Consider the following 18566-nt stretch of genomic DNA (forward strand, 5'->3'; position numbering starts at 1 on the left):
TTTTGTTCTCTAGGGCCCTGAGAACGCCCAATTCTTTGATGATAGGCAAAGAAACAGTTTTGGCTGAACTCATTCTTTTAGAAGGTAAGGGCACAACAAGGTATTATAGCACCTAGCCTACAAAGACCTACAGGTGGTGGCATTTTAGGTTTGGGAATAGTTGCCAAGACAGTTTGGATGGGGAGGGGCCTTCCGCCCAGGCCAGAGAGAGATCTTATGAGTTCTGTTTGGGATGCTTGACAGGGAGACAGCAGCACCCCCTTCTGGTCAGTTCCTAGCCCCATGCACAGTTCCCAGGCCTCCTCCACTACACTACTGGGGTCCGCTTTTGTGAAATACAGCAGGCTGTGGCTTCACCTTGAACATTGTTTTATTGTCACCTTAGGCAGGTAGGGCTGTTGCATGTTGTGGGCAGGCATAAGGGCACGCTAAGTTGACAGGCAGCGCTGACACCAGTACTCAGTGTTCCTTTTGTCCTCCCTACTGCCCTGCCTTCTATGGCTGGGATAGGGTTTAAGTGGGTCATCTGGCATGAAGGAAAGCTAGCCCCACAGCATGCTACCCCCATAGCCCTCATAAGTGCCTTCACCCTGTACCCTCATTAGCCTACTACTGCCCTATCTACAATACGTGGGTGGTCAGCATCACACCCGGGGAGGTCCTGCTACCTCTGTCCCTCTTGTGTCAGCTTCTAGTCATTTTTCGGTGGTACAGGGCTGCTCCGTCTGGATGCCTGTGTGGGCCGAGCCCACAAGCGGTGCACTGAGCCCTGCAAACCTCCTTCCTCCTACTGCCTGGGGGGCAGCCTTGTTTGGCATTTCCCTCCCTACTGTCTCCACCCTCCCCACCCCCAGCCCCAGCCAAGGCCAGGACCCAGTCTTCTGATGCATTCTGCCTTCAGAGTGACGTGTTCTCTGTGGGCGCACTTGACTCCAGCCCTTGGCAGGGCCCTTCCGCCTTACAATCAGCGGACTGGGGCCCAACCCCGAAGCCAGAGTCTCTGGATGTGTCCCCACCCACCCTCCTGCGACCTCATCTCCCCGGACAGGCAGACGGGGTAAAGGGCGCTGACAGAACAAAGACTTTAGTCCGCCCCCGCCGGCTCCCCAGAGCCCGTAACCATAAGGGGGCGGGGCCGGGCAGAGAGGGGCTGGCACCGCGCCTGCGCGCCCTCAATTGGAAAGAAAGTCAATGGCGGCGCGCACAGAGCGATTGGTGCTGACGTCGACGGCGGTGACTTTAATTTCGGTGTCGCCAAACTGCATGGCGGCGCGGATCTCGCGGCGGCCGGGGGGCGCGCCGGCAGCATCCGGGCTGCCGTCGGCGGGCGCGGGCTCGAGCTCAAGGCTGAGCGCACCGCACTTGCGCACACCCGGGTCGGTGATGAAGCGCGCGTCCTCCGCGGCGCAGCAGTACAGGTTGATGAGCACGCGCCGCTGGCCTGGGCGCGCGGGGCAGTAGCTGCGCCGCACCTCCTCGCCCAGAGCTACCGACTGCTCTGCAGCCACGAAACGCTCAAAGACGTCGGTGCACCAGCGGCGGCCGTCACGGACCAGTAGCTTGTCTGGCGGATGGCGACCAGCCACAAAGCGGTTGAGCACGCCCACACCGTAGGTGAGCGGCGAGCGGCGCACACGCACCACGCCTGGCGCCTGCCCAAACAGCACCGCGCCCTTGAGGATGGTGAGGCCCACGTCGTGCGGTACCACTACGCGCAGGCCGCGGGTACCCAGCGCCGCCTGCACCGCGTGCTGCAGCACTGCTGACTCGGCGAAGCCGCCCACCAGGAACAGCAGCTTTACGCCCTGCACCTCAGGCCGAGACAGCAGTGCCTCTGCGGAAAGGAGTGAAGCGGGGCAGTTAAGGAGAAGGAGGGAAGGAGAAGAGAATGAGAGCATGAGTCGCTGAGGTCACCACTACGCGGCCACTGTCACCTCCCCTCTGTACCCTTCTGGCAATTAGAAAACAGCTATTTCAACTATAAAATGGTTCCCTGGTTCTAATGAAAAACACTGAGCACTTTGAGGGCTCCTGGCGATGCTCGCGGGCTCTGTCTCCCCAATACTACGCCCCTCCCCCCATGTGGAGGGCCCCAGAGAAGGATATGCATTTACACCTGTTAAATGCCTACTGCCTACTGCATGCAAGACGTGCTCGCTCTCTAGACACTTCAGCTCTTTTAAATCCCTGTGATAACAGTTTTGGAAACCCAATACTGTCATCCCATTTTATAAGTGGGGAAACAGAGGCACCAGAGGTTCGTTAATTTGGCAAGACTACACATCATCCCTCCTAGCTCTTAATCCCCATTGCACTGAGTCCTCCAGGTGTTCCAAATGATTCTGGGACTCGGTTTCCAGGCACTAATAGGGGGAGTTATTACCATATCTGGATGTATATGTGGAGGTGAGTGGCAGACTGAAGCTCAGGTGCTCACCTATATGCTGGATGATCCCACTAACCGTGGGCTGGAAGAGCTCGTTCATGGCCTCGCAAGACATCCTGAGCATCCCCTGTGAGGACCACTTCACGAAGTTCACGCTGTAGATGAAGGGGGCGTAGGCCCATGGATCAGGGTCCCGGGTCCTACTCCTGCTTCAGGCCTATGTGCCTGGGCACTGACTGAACGTTTTGTGATCCCAGCCCCACTTTTGCCACCTCCTGCTTCTGTTCCAGGCGTAAGGTCCAAGGAGAGAAGCCTCCCTTGTCTCCGGGCAGAGGAGCCAAGACCCATTGGCGGGGGTGGGGTGGGGTGTGTGTGTGTGTGTTTCGGAGTGCTGGGGAGGAGACAGACGTCGGCCCTTTCCCCAGGACCCATGATTTCCTTGTTCCAGTCGTGGTCCAGGTATTACTCCTGCCGCCGCCATGCTCCTCCCTCTGCCGCCCAGGCAGGCCTGACTGGTGTGAGCGGCGGATTAGGCGGACCCCCTCTTCCCCCTTAGGCCCATCCCTCCCTTGTAAGGGCGGTTCCCATCCGCACACCCTGCTGGAGCCCGCGGTCCGCTGGCCCACCTGCTCCTGCGCAGGGCCGTCTCCACGTTGTGGCCTCGCTGCTTGCGGTAGAAGTCGATGAAGGAGAAGGGCAGCGAGATGTTGAGCGCCCCCGCACGGTGCGGAGCTGCCGTGCGTTTGCGGGCCTCGAAGGCGATGGTCAGATCCACCCAGGCTGCTGGCCGTTGCCTTTTAAAGGTGGCAATGAAGTCCTCGCCGAAGATGCGACCCAGAAGCTGCTCGAAAGCCAGGTCTACGCCCACCGCGCCATAGGGGCCGCCTGGGGTGGGACAGGGGGCGAAGGAGAATGTCAGTGCAGACCCTACCGCTAGGGGGCGTTAGCGGTCTGGGTACTAAGGACTCGGTACTCACCTGACGCCTTGTAAAGCTCCTTGAGGGTGCCATGTGGCTGCTCCAGCTGGTGCACTGTCAGGTCCACCGTGCCTCCCCCGCAGTCTGCCACCACGTAGCGGTCTCCTGTGGCGGCGAGTGTGGCCACACACTTGAAGCCTGCCTTGCACCCTCAGCCCTGTGTCCCCTCCCAACTCACCCAGCCTCTATCCCTGCCCCAGGTACCAAGTCCTGCGTGTCGGGGTGGGTGAGAGGCTTCAGGTGTTTAAACCTCAGGCCACTGGGTAAAGGCACAAGGTGTGTTGGGGGTGGGGGGCAGAAATGGTTCAGGGCTCTGTAATTCCATCTGCGTAGAATCCCTGGGAGGAGTGTGGGGTCTGCCAGGTCCGGAACAGCAGACAGAGCAAAGAGCTGGTTTCCAGGGGCTGGAGCCAACTTCACGAATGTTCTCTCCCCCTCATCAGTATATGGTGTACCATAGGGCCCAAGACATTCCACCGTCTCTCTGTTCCCCCACCTGCTTGCATCTCTGCCCACAGCTCTCCGACCCCCGACTCCACCAGGAATGTGCGGCTGTGTCGAGACCTTCTCAGCTGCTCACGGGCTGGAGTTTGAGGGAGAGCAGGAAAGTGAGATTAGATGAAGGTGCCTCAGCTGCAACATTCAATCTCCATCTTCCCACCAAGGCCCTCCATGAACACGGGGAGCAGCCAGTGCTCTGGAAACTCTTGCTCCACTTCTAACTGAGAGAGGACAGTGCTAAACTCCAAAGGGTCCGGAGAAACCTGATGGGGTACTCCCAGATGCTGTAACCAACAGCTGTGGGGCAGTATTTCTGGAAGCAGAGCCTTCTCTTAATGCAGGAGGGTTCAGGCCGTCACAAAATCTGGGTTAAGAGAGTTTGAAGCTGTGTGTGTTATGCGGGGGATCCAGAGTAGCTCAGGGCTTGGAACCTCTCCCTGTCATGGAGATGGTATTTGGGGGGCAGTGAACAAGGGTGATCATAGCTGTTTCAGTGCCCGGTCTTGGCAGCAGGAGTTTGGGGCTATGTGTGGGGGGCAGCTGTTTCAGTGGCTGTTCAGGGCAGCAGTCCCCAACCTTTTTGGTATCCGGGACCAGTGCTCCTATGAGAATCTAATGCCTGATGATCTGAGGTGGAGCTGAGGCAGTGATGCTAGTGCTAGGGGGCGGCTGCAAATACAGATGAAGCTTCGCTAGCTTGCCCGCCACTCACTTCCTGCTGTGCGGCCCAGTAACTGACAGGCCATGGATCAGTACCCGTCTGCGGCCCGGGTGTTGGGGACCCCTGGGTTAGCTCCTGAAGACCTTCCCTTTTCCACTCAGAGTGGGGGCTGACTTCCTCCTTTGTCAGTACCCAAGCATTCCTCCCACCAGGGTAGGCTGTCTCCCCAGACCCTCAGACTCAGGGCTGGGCTAAGTCCTACCCTCCTCAGATTGGGCTCCCACAGGTCAGGACTGTGCCTCCTCCCTCAGACTGGGATGTTTCTGCCCTTTCTGATTGGGCTCCTCCAGGGGAGGGGGACGTCTTCTTCATGCTGGGCGTGGCCGAGCTTCTGGTCTCAGTGACACTCTGACCCTCCAAGGGCAACTCCAAGCCCATCACTGGAGGTGGCTCACCTTGCCGGAAGCTTGAGTCGATTGAACGGCGTTCACCCAGGCGCCCACTGCCTGGGGCCCTGCTGCTCAGGTCCAGGAGCTGATGCAGACGCAGCTTGCGGCAGTAGACAGAGGCAGCCTCAGGCTCCAGGGCAATGAGTAGTTGCTCTGCATTCTCTCTAGACACCAGGCCAGCCTGGGGATGGGTGGTGGGCAAGGCCAGGAGCACCATGGGCTGTCACACTTAAGATGGCACCTGGGGCAGGCGACTGGGGCCTGTGGGGCTCCTACATCCTCCCCATCACACTCCACCTATGCTAGGCCTCTCAGGCCCTTCCATGCTGCACAAATTTGGAGCTGCCTCATAGCTACCCTGTGACCAGACTGGGGAAGGGTATGGCCATGGCCAAGGACACCATGGGATTACCCAGCAAGAAGAGACCCTAGACAGAGTGAAAACCTAGAACACCTGGGATTTGCCCCTCTGAGCTGCCCAAAGGGCAGGACTGGCCAGCTGGGCACTGGCTCAGGGTGTTAGTGAGACTCTAGCACTGTGTGTGTGTGGGAGAGGGATAATGGACAGACATTAATCAGAGTAGATGGTAGGGGCATATTTTGGCTCATTGAACCCTCTTCCTCCACCAGGTTGGTGTTGGACAGCGGCCATAGGACTCCCCACTCCTAAAACTTCCTGGGGAATCTAATGTAGGAGGAAGGAAACTCTTAACAGTGATATTCCAGGCACCAAGACAGGCCAGTTGTGGGGAGAAAAATGCTTGAGATCTGTTACTTCCTGCATTAGGACAGGGAATCCCTGTGGCAAGTGCTTTATGGTTTTGTGGGATTCCCCAGATTCTGAGCAGGTAGGGGATGGGGATGGGTGGATATTGAGACTTCCTGCCCAGGGCCAGCCCTTCCTGAGCTGGCAGCCAAGGAAGTGTGGGAGGAAGCAGAGTTGGTAAACCAGCATGGGAGGGGCACTGTGGTTGGGGGATGGTATTTGTTCTGGCTGGGCACAGCCTTGCTTTCATCCTGGTCTCTGCAGAGGGATGCCCACTAGGCTCAGGGTTAGCTCCTTCCAGTGACAAGGGTAAGTATCTAAGGCATGCCTGGCCCATGAGTGAGTGTGCATAGGTTGGGGGCCCTCATATCTTCCAAGGGGTCTATAGGTAGGCCTGAGATCCCTTTTGTATGTCCTAGGGTGTCCCCCAAGGCCCTAGGGGCAGGAACAAGCAATGAGTCTTGCTCTGGAAAGCTGTGCCCCCCGTTATCCCCAGATCTCCACCAGAGGGGGGGGTGCATTAGCTGTACCCACCCTTTCTCCAGAACTTTGGGCATCTCTTATGGTAGGAAAACCAGAAAACAGTGGCCTTGATCACCACCCTTCATAGATTCATAGTTCTATTTCCTGAGCTCAAGAACTTAACAGTGCCTGGGGCTGTGGTAGTGGCAGAGTTCTTGAAAATACTGATGCTGGCGAAAGTGGATGTTCTTGGTGCCCTGTCCAGCTGGCAGTGTTGGCTGCTACTGGCTCAAAGCTGCCCCTTTCTCTGGAGAACTTCCCTTAGCTGAATGGGAACCACCTCGCTTACAGAGGTTCCTTCCACCCCCAGCAACCAGTTACACACCGATATAGATGTACAAAAAGCTGGCCCCTTTGCCTCACTATGGCCAACTACCGGGTACAATTCTCCTTCCAGAGCTCTCTATGGGATCAAGCTGAGGCTAGACTCCAGTTGAGAAATGCCCTTGCTCAGCTCTTTCTCCTGTTCTGCTTCCCTCACCTCCTTTCTACTGAGAGTCCTTCAATATAGACCAATGTACAAGAATCTCCATCTTGGACATGGTTCCATAGTGTAGCTGTTAGCACATGTGCTTTACACGCAGAAGGTCCTGGGTTCCCACCCCAGTGGAGCCATGGTCCATGGTCTATGGCCATGCCACCCTGAACAAGCCCGATGTCTGATCTCGGAAGCTAAGCAGGCTTGGGCCTGGTTAGTACTTGGATGGGAGACCACCTATGAAAACCAGGTGCTGTATGGATAAATAATAATAAATAATAAAAAGAATCTCCATCTTGGGCTCTCCTTCTAGGAAACATGACTTAAGGCACTGGCTAAGCTGGCCTGGGCTGTGCCTCTTGTCCCTCAGCCCTCTGTTCCTGCAGGGCCACCCCTTCTCCTGGTGGCAGCAACCTTCCAAAATGCCCAGCAGCAGGGGGAGACCGGAGGTCTTTATATAATGGCTCTGTGGTACCAAGGTGGTGGGGTAAAAGAGGATATGGGGCCATCCCTGTGGCCCTCTGGAGCACTGTGTACTACTGTGCTTGCAGTCCTCACCAGGTAGGCAGCCTCCCGCATGAATTGCTTGGCTGGCTGTTTCCAGATGGCGGGCACCGTCAACACCCAGCGTACAGTGTCCTTTCCTGGCAGCGATGGGCATTGCTCGCTCAGCTCCTGGAGCGGGAGGAAGCAGTGAGGGGAATGGCTGGCTTAGGTTAGGGCTTAGGTTAGGGGGTTGTCTTCAGCCCTCTGTGGGAGCTGGAGGAACTAATCAAGCCTCAGGAAGGGCTTCCCAGCGGAGCTGGAAAAATCCCTAACACTTCCCCGCTCCACCAATACCTGTATAGCTAGTGCAGGCTCTACCAGACAGGAAGGCAGGGGACTGGAGAGGATGACCTCTGACCGTGGCTACCCATTAGATGGGCAGGGGATGGGTTCAGGGGAAAGGATGGGCCTTGGGGTCCGCTGATCCGTCTGCAGGGATGGGGCTGCAGCGCACCTGAAGGGCATGCTCCTTGAAGAAGCGCAGGGCATGGGCGAACACCTCTAGGGCAGGCATTTTCTTTCCATTTACAGCCTCCAGCTGGGTCTTCAAGGTGAGATCCTGGCAGGACACAGGGCGACTCTGCAGGAAGCCATAGCTCTGCCCCATTTCCTGAAGACCATTTCCTGGTGCTTCCCCTCTTCGTCATTGTCTCCCTCTCGCTCTAATCTCACCCTAGTTCTGTCCCCCGCCTCTCCTCTAACCGTATCTTCACAGCTCGGCCCCGCTTCCAATCCGTCTTTTTTCCAAGCTCCGCCCCCTTAACCACACCTCCACCCGCCCCTCCTCACCTTTTAGCTTTGTCCACCATATTAACCCCGCCCCTTCCCCTCTAGGCCCCGCCTCCCTGGCTGGAGCTGGCCTTGAGCCAGAGTGTGACTCACAGTGGCGCTGTGGATCTTCATCTTGAACTTCTCGAAGTAGAGCCAGTCCCGCGCCTCCTCAGGGTCTAGGTCGTGGTAGTAATCGCGGGCGGTGTAGCCAAAGCTGTGAAAGGCTCCCTCCGGGGTCAGCAGCAGGCAGGTGGGGGTCTTCTGGTGGGCAACACCTGGGTCCCCACCCTCCCATTTCCTGTGGTGACACAGGGCTATCAGCGGGGTCAGCAGCAACCCTCCCTTTGTGGAGTTGGGTGATGGCTCCGAGATGAGCTGTGTGACCTTACAGGCCACTTAGCCTTCCCTAGTCTCAGTCTTACCACCTGTAAAATGGGAATAATAATAGTACTTGCCTCGTAGGGTTCTTGTGAAGATGGTGCTTGGCATCCACTTAAATCGCCATCGATGCTGCTCTTGGGATCCTCCCTATCCATGGGGCCATGGGATCCATCCAACATTCTCAGCTTCCAGTCCCATGAGGTATACTATTTAACCTCGCCTCTCTGCACCCTTAACATGCAGCAGCAAACCATCATTCATCCAATTCATCTGCCTAGGTTTGGCTTCCTAATATATCTCTCCAGCACCCTAGCAGAGGCCTTCTCCCATCCTGCTGGTTTGCTCTCCTCTAGGCTGTATTCCACAGCCAAGCTCCTTTAAGGCATTCATGACATTCCTATCTGACCCACCCTAGCAGCTAAACCCCTGTTGACTGCACCTCTAGCAGGTCCCAAAAAAACCTGAATGAGGTTCGAAACCTCCCAATCCACAGATACATCCGAACATCCACCCAGAACTCCCTGCCCAGTTCACTGGCCTGGCAAATCCTTCCTATCCCTCCTCTGTCTTCCTTGATGCCCTGACCCCTCTAAGCCAACTTCACCACTGCAGCCTTTTGGGGAAGGAACCGAGAATCCGGGCTGAAGGAACAGCATGTGCAAAGCTTAGAGATGTGACGATCAGGAGAACTAGCTGCAAGGTGGTTCAATATGAGCAGGAGAAAATACAGGAGTGTTACAGTCAGCTAAGGGATAACATCAAATGCCATATTGGGATTCTATCTTGGTGGGTTTTAAGTCAGGGAGTGAAGAGGGATGACCACATTTGCCTTTAGAAAGGTCACTGGTCCCCATGCAACAGACTAGAGGGGAGGGAGGATGGGGAAGAAAAAACATCCAGGTAAGAGAGTGTGGGGTTGGACTTAGGGGTGGTGGCCGTGAAATGGATGGGTACTCCAGAGATATTAGTGAGACAGAAATGACTGGACTTGGTGGCTGGTAGGGGTAGGGAGGGTTTGGGAGGAGGCCATGACGTCCCCTAGTAACTTCCTATAACAGTCACCTCCACAGGACAGAGATAGTGTCCCTTTATGTCTCCTCGGCCCCAGCATGGGGCCCAGCATGGCCTCAGCTGAGTGTGCTGACTCCTAGAGGGCTGTTAAGTGCCCAGAGCTTTTGTGGCCTCATGTGGATGTAGAGGGAGCAGAGGAAAGGGAAGGACAGTCCAGGCTCACAAAGGTCAAGTCCCTGTATCTTTGGCACAGTGATCCTTCTGTCTGTCTCTCCACTCACCCTTCCATCTAGCCTCCTGGGCCCTGGGGAAAACCCCCGACCCCCAATCCCAATCTGGGTTGGGAGCTCTGGGGTCTCCTATAGTTCCACCTACTAGTTGTAGCCCCATTAAGATACATTCAAAGGATCAGGGTAAGGAGGCCTGGAGGGAGTGTTCAAAGAAATACTTTGTTCAAACAAAACTCAACAACATCAGAATGGATTTTTCTAACATCATTGTCATAACAACTGTGATTTGTCAGCTCAGTTAACCCTCTGACCCTTCGAGTCCTTGTTTTTCATTTGAGATGCTGGACCTAGCAATCTGCCTCATAGAAATTCCAACACAAATTTTCAAGGAAGGAGATTCGTTGCAGCACTTTTTGTAGGAGTGAAAAGTTAGAAAAAAAAAAAAAAACCCTAAAACTATCAGTAGAAAGATGGATAAATTATGACACATATGTACTACGGAATACTACGCAACTGTTAAAAGAAAGCGGCAGCTTTTTTGTAGACATGAAACATCTACAAAATAATGTTGTAAGTTTAAAATAAGGCAAATTGTATACTTCATTTTTAATTAAAAAACACATATGTATGCATATATGTTTGTGTAAAAGCACAGAAAGAGATTTGTGTATTTTGCTGTATGTTTGTTATATCTCAATAAAATTTTTAAAAATTAAGAACAGAGCCCAACATTTCCTGCAGAGGGCAGGGAGCTGCTTCGATTGAGGCTGGGGGCCCAGGCCTGTGGCCATCTTCCAACCTTTTGCCTCAGTGGGGAGCCCAGACTAGGGGTAGAAGGAGCTCTTAGGGTACCCCTCAGTGATAGTACTCTGGGACCAGGACCATTCCAGAGTGTTAGGACAACTGCCTTCCTCCACCATCTCCCAGCTCAGCTGCCCTCACCTCATCATGTGGATGGCCTCAGGGTCACTGGCAAAGCTGAAGGCATAACCACTGGATGTGGTACCAAAGTCGATGGCCACTACCACAGAGAAGGAGGCCTGCTGGGGGGTTCGAGCCTCAGGCTTCTGCAAATATAAGATCTAGAGTCAGGAAGCAGCCCAGGGGACAGGCTGACTGCATGCGGAGGCCCCACTCCTCTTTTGACTGTGGTCCAGACCAGCCCTGGTCCACCCCCCACCCACCTGCCTGCCTGGGCTTCCCTTCCTTCCCAGGCTTGAGCCCTGGAGATGTCGAATACCCCCACCCCCCTCTCATACCATGTCACAGCCTGGGCCCAGCTGGGAGCAATTAGGCTCCTCTTGGCAGTTTCATTGCACATGGACTTGTGTATATTTGACCCTCTTGCCCTTTGTGGCCACAGTGACAAAACAAGACTGTCAGTCTGGGGGCAGAGAAGAGAGGCTCTATGCATGTGCCCAGTGGTCCCTGCCTTCTCTCAGGCCAGGCCTGGGCTCCCTGAAAACAAGGGGATACCCAGGCTGGATCACTAGGGTGAGGCCATCTTGGGTAGGGTGACCCAGGGAGCTAGTAGGAGGGTTATATTCTGGATACTTCAAGCTAATAATTTCCCAACTTTTGTATCAATGTGTCTCCTCTTCCCCAGATATCACTTGGATTCAGGTGGGGTTGTGGTTGACAGGAGGGGGAGCAACTCTGGGAGGCCCAGTGCTCTGAGCACTTTGAAAAACTACATGCTCGGAAGTACACCTGCCCCAGGCAGGCTAGCTGCAATGGCCCCTGGATGTCGTCCTGGAGGGGAGGTGTTTGGGCATTAGCATGTGGGACTTACCTCAGTAGAACTGTTACTCCTGTGGTCCAAGGTCACCTAAGGTTAATCTTTCTGCAGGGGGCATGACTGCAGTGTGCAGGGGCAGGAGGCATGATGGCACCCCTAGCCCAGCCTAGGCCCTGCCAGGGCTCTGCCAGAGGCTAAGCCTTGATCTCTGGAGTACCACCACCCTCCACACCACCCAGGCCACCCGCTACTCAGATCCCCACTCTGCACTTACTGGAGACTGTGAGGGTGTGAGAGGGGCAATGCCACAGCTTTCCTGGGTCCTTGGGGAGCCAGGTGGGCTGGGAACAGGTGATCGCTCTGGGCTGGAGCCTGCAAAGAAAGGTCAAGTCACTCTGGCACCATCAGGGTAGGGAGCCGGCAGCTGAGCCTCAGGCCTGGGAGGTTCTCCCATCAGTCCTTATTGGGCCAAGGCAAGGGGTGCCCTGCTGGGGAGGGGGACTGCGTGAGAGGGGAGGAAGGATGTGACTTGAGGTGGGGGCAACTGAGGCAGGGGCAGGCTGAGGGCTTATGATCAGTTAGTAGCGACCATCCCTGGAGGACCATCCCTGGAGGACGATCTGTGCCTCACCTGGGGACTCCCCCCACATCTGTCTCTCCCAGCACCCCTTAGACAGAGTGGGGGAGGGGAGAGACAGAGAAGCATTGTAGGGGTCAGGGAGACTGAGTCCAGAGATAGAAGGGCAGGAGAGATGAGGCAGCTGAGCTCCTGGGGTGGGGTGGAAGGTAGAGAAACCAGAAAAGGTGGGGGAACTACAGACCTAACTGCTCCCCTCCTCCTAGAGTTCAGGCACACGGTTCTAATCAGAATCTGAGGGAGCAGCCCTCTTTTCCTCCCAAAAACAGGCCTGGTGAGGATCAAGGTGGGGCAGCACCTTCCCCAGCCCAGCCCCGAGCTGAGGGGAATCAACAACACTAGGAAGTTGCATTCCAAGCTGTCCCCCACCCCCATCACAACATATAACACACAACACACATACACCTTGGGCCAGCACTGGGGGGGCAGCAGGCCTGAGATCCTTTCAGCAAGCCCAGGACTGAGCTGGACCATTGATGGGAGGAAGGAGTATAGCCTCTAGCAGGCAGCCCCGAAGGGTGGCTTGGAGGCTCAGGCGGCTCGAGGGCCTGCCTGACTAGACATCCGCCAGGTGCAGGCTGGTCATTACCACATTGAGATTTGCTAAGGCCCCTGTGAGGGGGACTGAGGCCGCCCTGAGATTCACACATAGGGACGGGGAGGTTGATGGAGTCTGACGTGAAGACTCATGGATAAAGCAAACTCTCTCAGTGTCTGCCCTGCTCAGTGGCCCTGACAGGTCCTAGCCCTCCCTGGCCTTGGGATACCCTGAGAACATATGTGAGGGGCCAGGTATGAGGGGGACTCTTGAAAGTGCCTGGAAAGGGCTGAAATTTGTCTTGAGGTGCTGGAGGGGCAGGGACATGGTAGTCACACCTTCAGGGCTCTCTTTTCTCAGGCAGCCAGCGTGAGCTTGGGCCCTGCCACCAGCTCAGGCTTGAGAGGCCAAGTTGCTGTGGCCTGAGCCTGGGAAGGGAGGCAGGAAGGAAGGCCCGGCCCGCCAGGTCTTTGTGAGTGAACTTCCTGAGGAGTGTCCCTCCTGCCTCCTAGCCTCCCACCCCTGCAGGGAATCCAGAGCCTGTTCCCAGACCAGGCCACAGACAGAGGCACACATACTCACACAGAGATTTCTGTGCACACAGACCCTCCTGCAGACATACATACACACTCTCACACAAGGCCCTGTGCACAGACCTGCCGACAGGCAGATAGACTGACACATACACACACAGTTACACCAGGTCCTATGCACACAGACGATGTACAAAACATACACACGCATATAGTCCTGTGCACGCAGACCTGCCCTGCACACGTAAACTAACAGACACACAGGGGATCCTATGAACAGATGTGTCCTGCGCACGTGTGTGTGCACGCACACATACACACAGTCCTGTGTGCCCCAACCCTCTCCACACACACTCACACTCTCAGGAACTTTTTCTGGAAAAGGCACCACGGACAGACTGGGGGTGAATCTCAGAGCCAGTGCAAGTGGCGTGGTGGGTCGGGGCGGAGGTCAGGGTGGTCTTACCGATGTACAGTCCCTGTAGGCCCAGCTCTGGGACAGCAAGCATCTTTGCAGGCCCTGTGGCTGTGAACAGGAACAGACAAGCAGAATGGCGTTTATTTGTTCCTTTGTTCCCTCGCTGAATACGTATTTATTTTATTTATTTACTTTTGGCCGGAGTGCTTTGAAGTAAATCCCAGACATTATGTAGTATCACCTATAAATTCTTCAATATGTCTCTCCAACAAATAAAGACTATTTAAAAAGCCATCACCACAACACTATTATCATGTGTAGCAAAATTAGCAGTAATTCCTTAATCTCATCTAATGCTCAGTCCCACGGTCCAGTTTGTCTCAAAAAGCTCTTTTTAACCGTTGCTTTGTTGCAATCAGGATGCTCCTAAAAGTTTTCAGTGCCCATTCTATGCCAGGTTCCGTGGGACATCAGAGACCTAGAGAGACATTGTCCTTGCCCTGGGGGCCCACAGCCTGGTGGGGGAAAACTGATTATAATCAGATAATCACCCAAGTGAATTTGAGATTCCAAATGATGCTGTCAAGGTCATAGCTGGATACAAGTGAGGCAGAAAGGGGAGCGTGGTAAGGCTGCAGAGAGGGGCTGAGCTGGCCCGATCCAGTAGGCAGGCTCTTGTGGACCCTATCTTAGATTTGGTTTTACATGAAGGGCAATAGCAAATCTTGAAAGGTTTGAAGTGGCAGAATGGAGGTGGGGGCATGATTAAATTTTTGTTGTAAAAAGTCCTTCTGGATGCATGGGGAGTGTGGATTACAGCAGGACAACATGGAAGCAGGAGCTCAATGGCTATGTGTCTTCAGACAGAAGTGGAGACATGTCAGAGGTTAAAAGCAACAGGGTTGATAGAGGATGACTGGACTGAATACGGGCATTAGGGAGAAGAAGGTGTCAAGGGTGACATGATCTGATTCAAGTTAGAAGGATAATACTGGAGAAGGGCAGGTCGGCAGGGGGGAAGGGGCAGTGTTCTGGGTGGAGTTCTGAACTGCTGAGAGGACTGACCACGGAGCCAGAGGATATACGATCTAGAGGGCAGGGAGAAGCTGAGGTAGAGACGTGTGCTGGCGGGTCTTTGTTATGGGAGGCTTGGCAGAGAAGAAGGGAAGAGACGAGAACCTGAGCATAAAGGTAAACCAGTGGAAGGTGGGTTGGCTGATACCAAGATCCCTGCTATGGTTTCATGAAGATCTTGGTAAGAGAAGGGTGTGGAGCTAGATGCCGTTAGAGGTTGTTAGAAGAGACTGGAAAGACCTGTTTGGTCCAGGGCCACATTTTGGTGGAATGAATGGAAATGGGGTGGGAGGCAGGTAAGCCTAGGTGAGGAGCAAGCAGAGCAGCTAGCACTTCAGGGATAGTGGCTGAGATCAGGAGTTGATATGCAGGTAATAGCTGGAGGAACTGAAAGCTTGAGGCGGGGAGCAAGGCTTTTCATTTTCTTTTCTAAATTGGTAGGAACCTGAGCTTGTGTCAGTGAAGTTCTGTGGCCTAGGCTAGAGGCAGAATCCTCCAGGTCATCAACAGCTCTGTTACTCGTTGTGGTCTCAGGACGTCAGCATTGGATCCCCTGGGAGTTTGTTAGAAATGCAGAACCTCAGGCCCTGCCTGGGACCTGCTGAGTCAGAACTTGCGTTTTAACAAGATCCCAAGTGGTTCGGTGGACACTGAAGTTTGAGAAGGGCTGCTCAACTGTCTGCAGTTGTGGGCTTGATAAACACCCTAAATAATAGTGGCGGCTGCCCAGAGCCCACTCCCACTCTGTAGCCAGCGGCCGGATCAGGAAGTTTTGCTAACAGAACACAGGCAGGCACAGAGCTGGGCATTGTCACACCCATACACACACATGCACACACCCTTGCTTATGCACAGTTTGCACAACCCAGCCCCGTCATGCAAAAAACTCAGACATATCCAGGACACTCCTGCATGGCCAGCACCATGAAATTTTCAGACCCACTCAATCCTGCTGTCATCGGAGGCACACAGTTGGATGCCCAGGAGTCAGAATCAGGGGAAAGACAGGGGCTGGTCGTGGGCACTCAAAGAGCAGCTGAGTGATGCTGAGAAAAGGAAAAGCATATAGAGGGGGTGGGTATGGGCCTTGAGAGCCAGGGACAGGAGCCCAGCTTAGGGTGATGGAGTGGTATGCTGGAGATGGTTCCCGCCAGGTGGCAAGAGCTGATCCTGTGCATCTCTTTCCAATTCTGCTCTCATTGACCTCACATTGGTAGCTTTAAATCAGCCATGGTGGAAGCATTTACACCAAAGAAATTGGCAAAGTCTACAAATTAGGGTTTTCTCCCTCTTGTAGAGTTGATTTGTAAAACATTTGCCAGCACACATTGGATCAAAGCCACAAGGGAGAAGCTGGCAGTCCTATTTGTACATTGTTTTGATCCTTCAGCAAAGACTTATTGAGCATTTCTTTGTGCTGGGTTCTGAGCTAAGTGCTGGGGAAATACTGTTGAATGAATGAATAGATTTTTCTGGACCAAGGCTCTTATATCTGGAGGAGCAACAAAAGTCAGGAATCATCACTCAAAGCTGGATTCCACATCCAAACTGGGTGCCTATAATCTCTCCAGCTGTCTGAAGCTGGTCCAGTTACCTCCCATCTCTGAGTGTGTGATTCACTGAGTGCCCTACACTGGGGTCTTAGGGCTGGCAACGGCCTGTTATGGCACCTGGCTGGAGTGCATTCTGTTGTCTCTCTGTGCCTAAATGCCTTTCCTGCAAAATGGGTCACGCAGGGGGCTTGCGAGGATCAAGTCCAAGTTAAAAAAAAAAAAAAAAAGGCAGTTGATAAAGGCAGGGAGTTGGACAGATGTGAGCAGTGTTCTTTCCCTTCATGATGTGGATTCTGAATTTTCTCTTATCAGATTTTTGTCTTATTGAGAGTGTGATTCCAGTCATTCCACATTCTTTAGGGAGAGCAGGAGGACAGAAATCAATTCGTATTAAAGAAGGAGGATCCTGCCAATTCCTCGAGAGGTGGAGGTAGAAGGGGTTGGCAGCCCCATCCGTCTTCGAGACATTCCCCACTATGCACACACACCCAGAAACATTTAAGGAGAATGCTGACTATGGGTCTCAGAACCACCTCAGCTCCCAAAAGCTATGTCTGGGCAGAGTCCAAGGCTGGAAATGGGGTGAGATAGACCCTCTCCCAGGGGTCCACTAATTTCACACTGTTAATGCTTATGGGTTTGAGAATAATTGGGTGGGGGAGTCTGATTTACATAGAAAGTAATTCATTTCCTGGCTACAATCATAGGCTAAACTCTGGCCCCAGCCTGATCCCTACACTACCCACAGACAGACACTTAGCCCTGCCCGTGGACTGACGCCTATCTTTGCCCATGTACTGATGACCCCTAGCCCTTGACCTCATATCAACCTCGCATCTCCAGCTTCACCCTGACTTTTGGCACTGACATCTACCCAATAGACATGACCTGTTATTGGGGACCAGAACAGGGTGTGGCTGAACAGGGACTCGAAACCAGAGACTCCCATCCTAGAGAGCCCCTCAGGCTTACAAAATCCTAGGACTTCTTGACTGATGGAAAGAATTCTCTGAGGATCTCTTCTTGGGGTGGGGGTGTTAAGGCTGGGCACTTATGCCTCCTGGAGCACTGGGAGAATGTAATATTGACAGATTTCAGGGCTCCACACATACCTGTCCTCTGCCCAGAAGGACAAAGAGCTCACCCATATCTTTACAGCTCCCCTCTCTCCCCAGCAGGCTTCCTTTCACTGGGACCCAGTCTCTTCCACCCACTGCTCTCTGCTCAGCATCCTGCCAGCCCTTTAACGGAACAGGGCTCTGTCAGCAAGCAAAAAGGCCACAAGCATTTCCCCCAAGCCAGAGACTGGGCCAAGCAGGGCCCAAGGGACAGATCAGAACCCCCAAAGGGCTGCTGTAGTCTGTCTCTGGAGAGGAGCCTTCCAGGAGAGGGACCTGGAAGGCTATAGGGTGGGGAGGCTGCCTCCTCCTGTGTTGGGGTGCGGGTGACAGAAATGGCCTCCAGAGGCCCCTCCTGTCCTCAACTTTTCTTTCCATACATCCTGCCCCACCCCGGTGGGTCCTCATCATGAGAGCAGCTAGTTCACAAACAATCTCTGTCCCACAGAGCGCAGGCCCTGAAGCCCCTCCCATCCTCTGCCTACCAGTCCCCCCATCACCTCCCTTACCTCTGAACCTCCAGGGCTCCCTTTGCTCTCACAGGTAGTCCATATTTTAGAGCTCACTGCCTCCCAGTCTCTCTCACCCACACGAGTGTGCTTTACAAACAGGCTCCACTGCCCTTCAGGGAGCCCAGACCCTGCCCCACCTGACCCCCAAGCTGGCTTCATAGAGGGAAACCACAGTTTCCTGGTCAGGAGGCTAGTCCACAGTCTAGAACTGTGGCACCCGGGCCACCCCGCCACTCTAGAATTTCCCGGACCACACAGGCCCTGGGACACCCACCCAAGATGCCCGCCTCCCCGCCCCACCCCCATGCACTGTAGGTCTCTACCTCAGGCCTAGGCACTGTGTCCTCCACAAGCTGGTCCCCCTGGAACAGCACCCAGCCCCACACTAGCCCCCCACCCGCATCCCTCAGCACAGGAGTCTCTCCAGCACCCCCACCCTTTGCAGAGCATGTGTGGGGTCCCAAAGCCCAGATGGGAGCCCACAGTCGCTGCCCCAATTTCCTTCTTGAACCAGCAGCTCCCGCTGGAGAGAGGGGCTTTCAGATCTGTCCCCAACAGGGCCTCCCAGGCTCAGGAAGTTTGTGGTGGGGTCTCAGCAGACAGCTCAGGACAGGATGGCTAACAGCGGCCCCTTTCTCCTTTCTGGAGGCCCAGCGGCCCCTGGCCCCAGAACTCACCTCCGTCCTCCTGACAGCGCGACCTCTGTCCCGCCACCTCGATCGCGGCCCGCAGCTGGTGGCCGTGCCTTGCGCGGCGGCCGCAGCCC

The 18566-nt window shown here is 54.7% G+C and overlaps 1 protein-coding gene and 1 pseudogene across 1 annotated transcript; one reads left to right on the plus strand and one right to left on the minus strand.

Moving 5' to 3' along the window:
- Positions 1–112: 112 nt before the first annotated feature.
- HSPA12B (heat shock protein family A (Hsp70) member 12B) lies at positions 113–13634 on the minus strand. The gene is made up of 12 exons (XM_025039711.1): positions 13592–13634; positions 13484–13500; positions 10622–10761; positions 8169–8355; positions 7741–7845; positions 7299–7415; positions 4981–5155; positions 3860–3946; positions 3364–3468; positions 3013–3271; positions 2438–2541; positions 113–1834 (listed from the first exon to the last, which is right to left on the minus strand). The coding sequence occupies exons 1-12, from the start codon at positions 13632–13634 to the stop codon at positions 1173–1175; spliced, it is 2001 nt and encodes a 666-aa protein (XP_024895479.1). The 3' UTR covers positions 113–1172.
- LOC112471304 lies at positions 6887–7002 on the plus strand (annotated as a pseudogene).
- Positions 13635–18566: the final 4932 nt, after the last annotated feature.

This window comes from Pteropus alecto, unplaced genomic scaffold (genome assembly GCF_000325575.1).
Source record: "Pteropus alecto unplaced genomic scaffold, ASM32557v1 scaffold45, whole genome shotgun sequence".
NCBI classification, from domain to species: domain Eukaryota; kingdom Metazoa; phylum Chordata; class Mammalia; order Chiroptera; family Pteropodidae; genus Pteropus; species Pteropus alecto.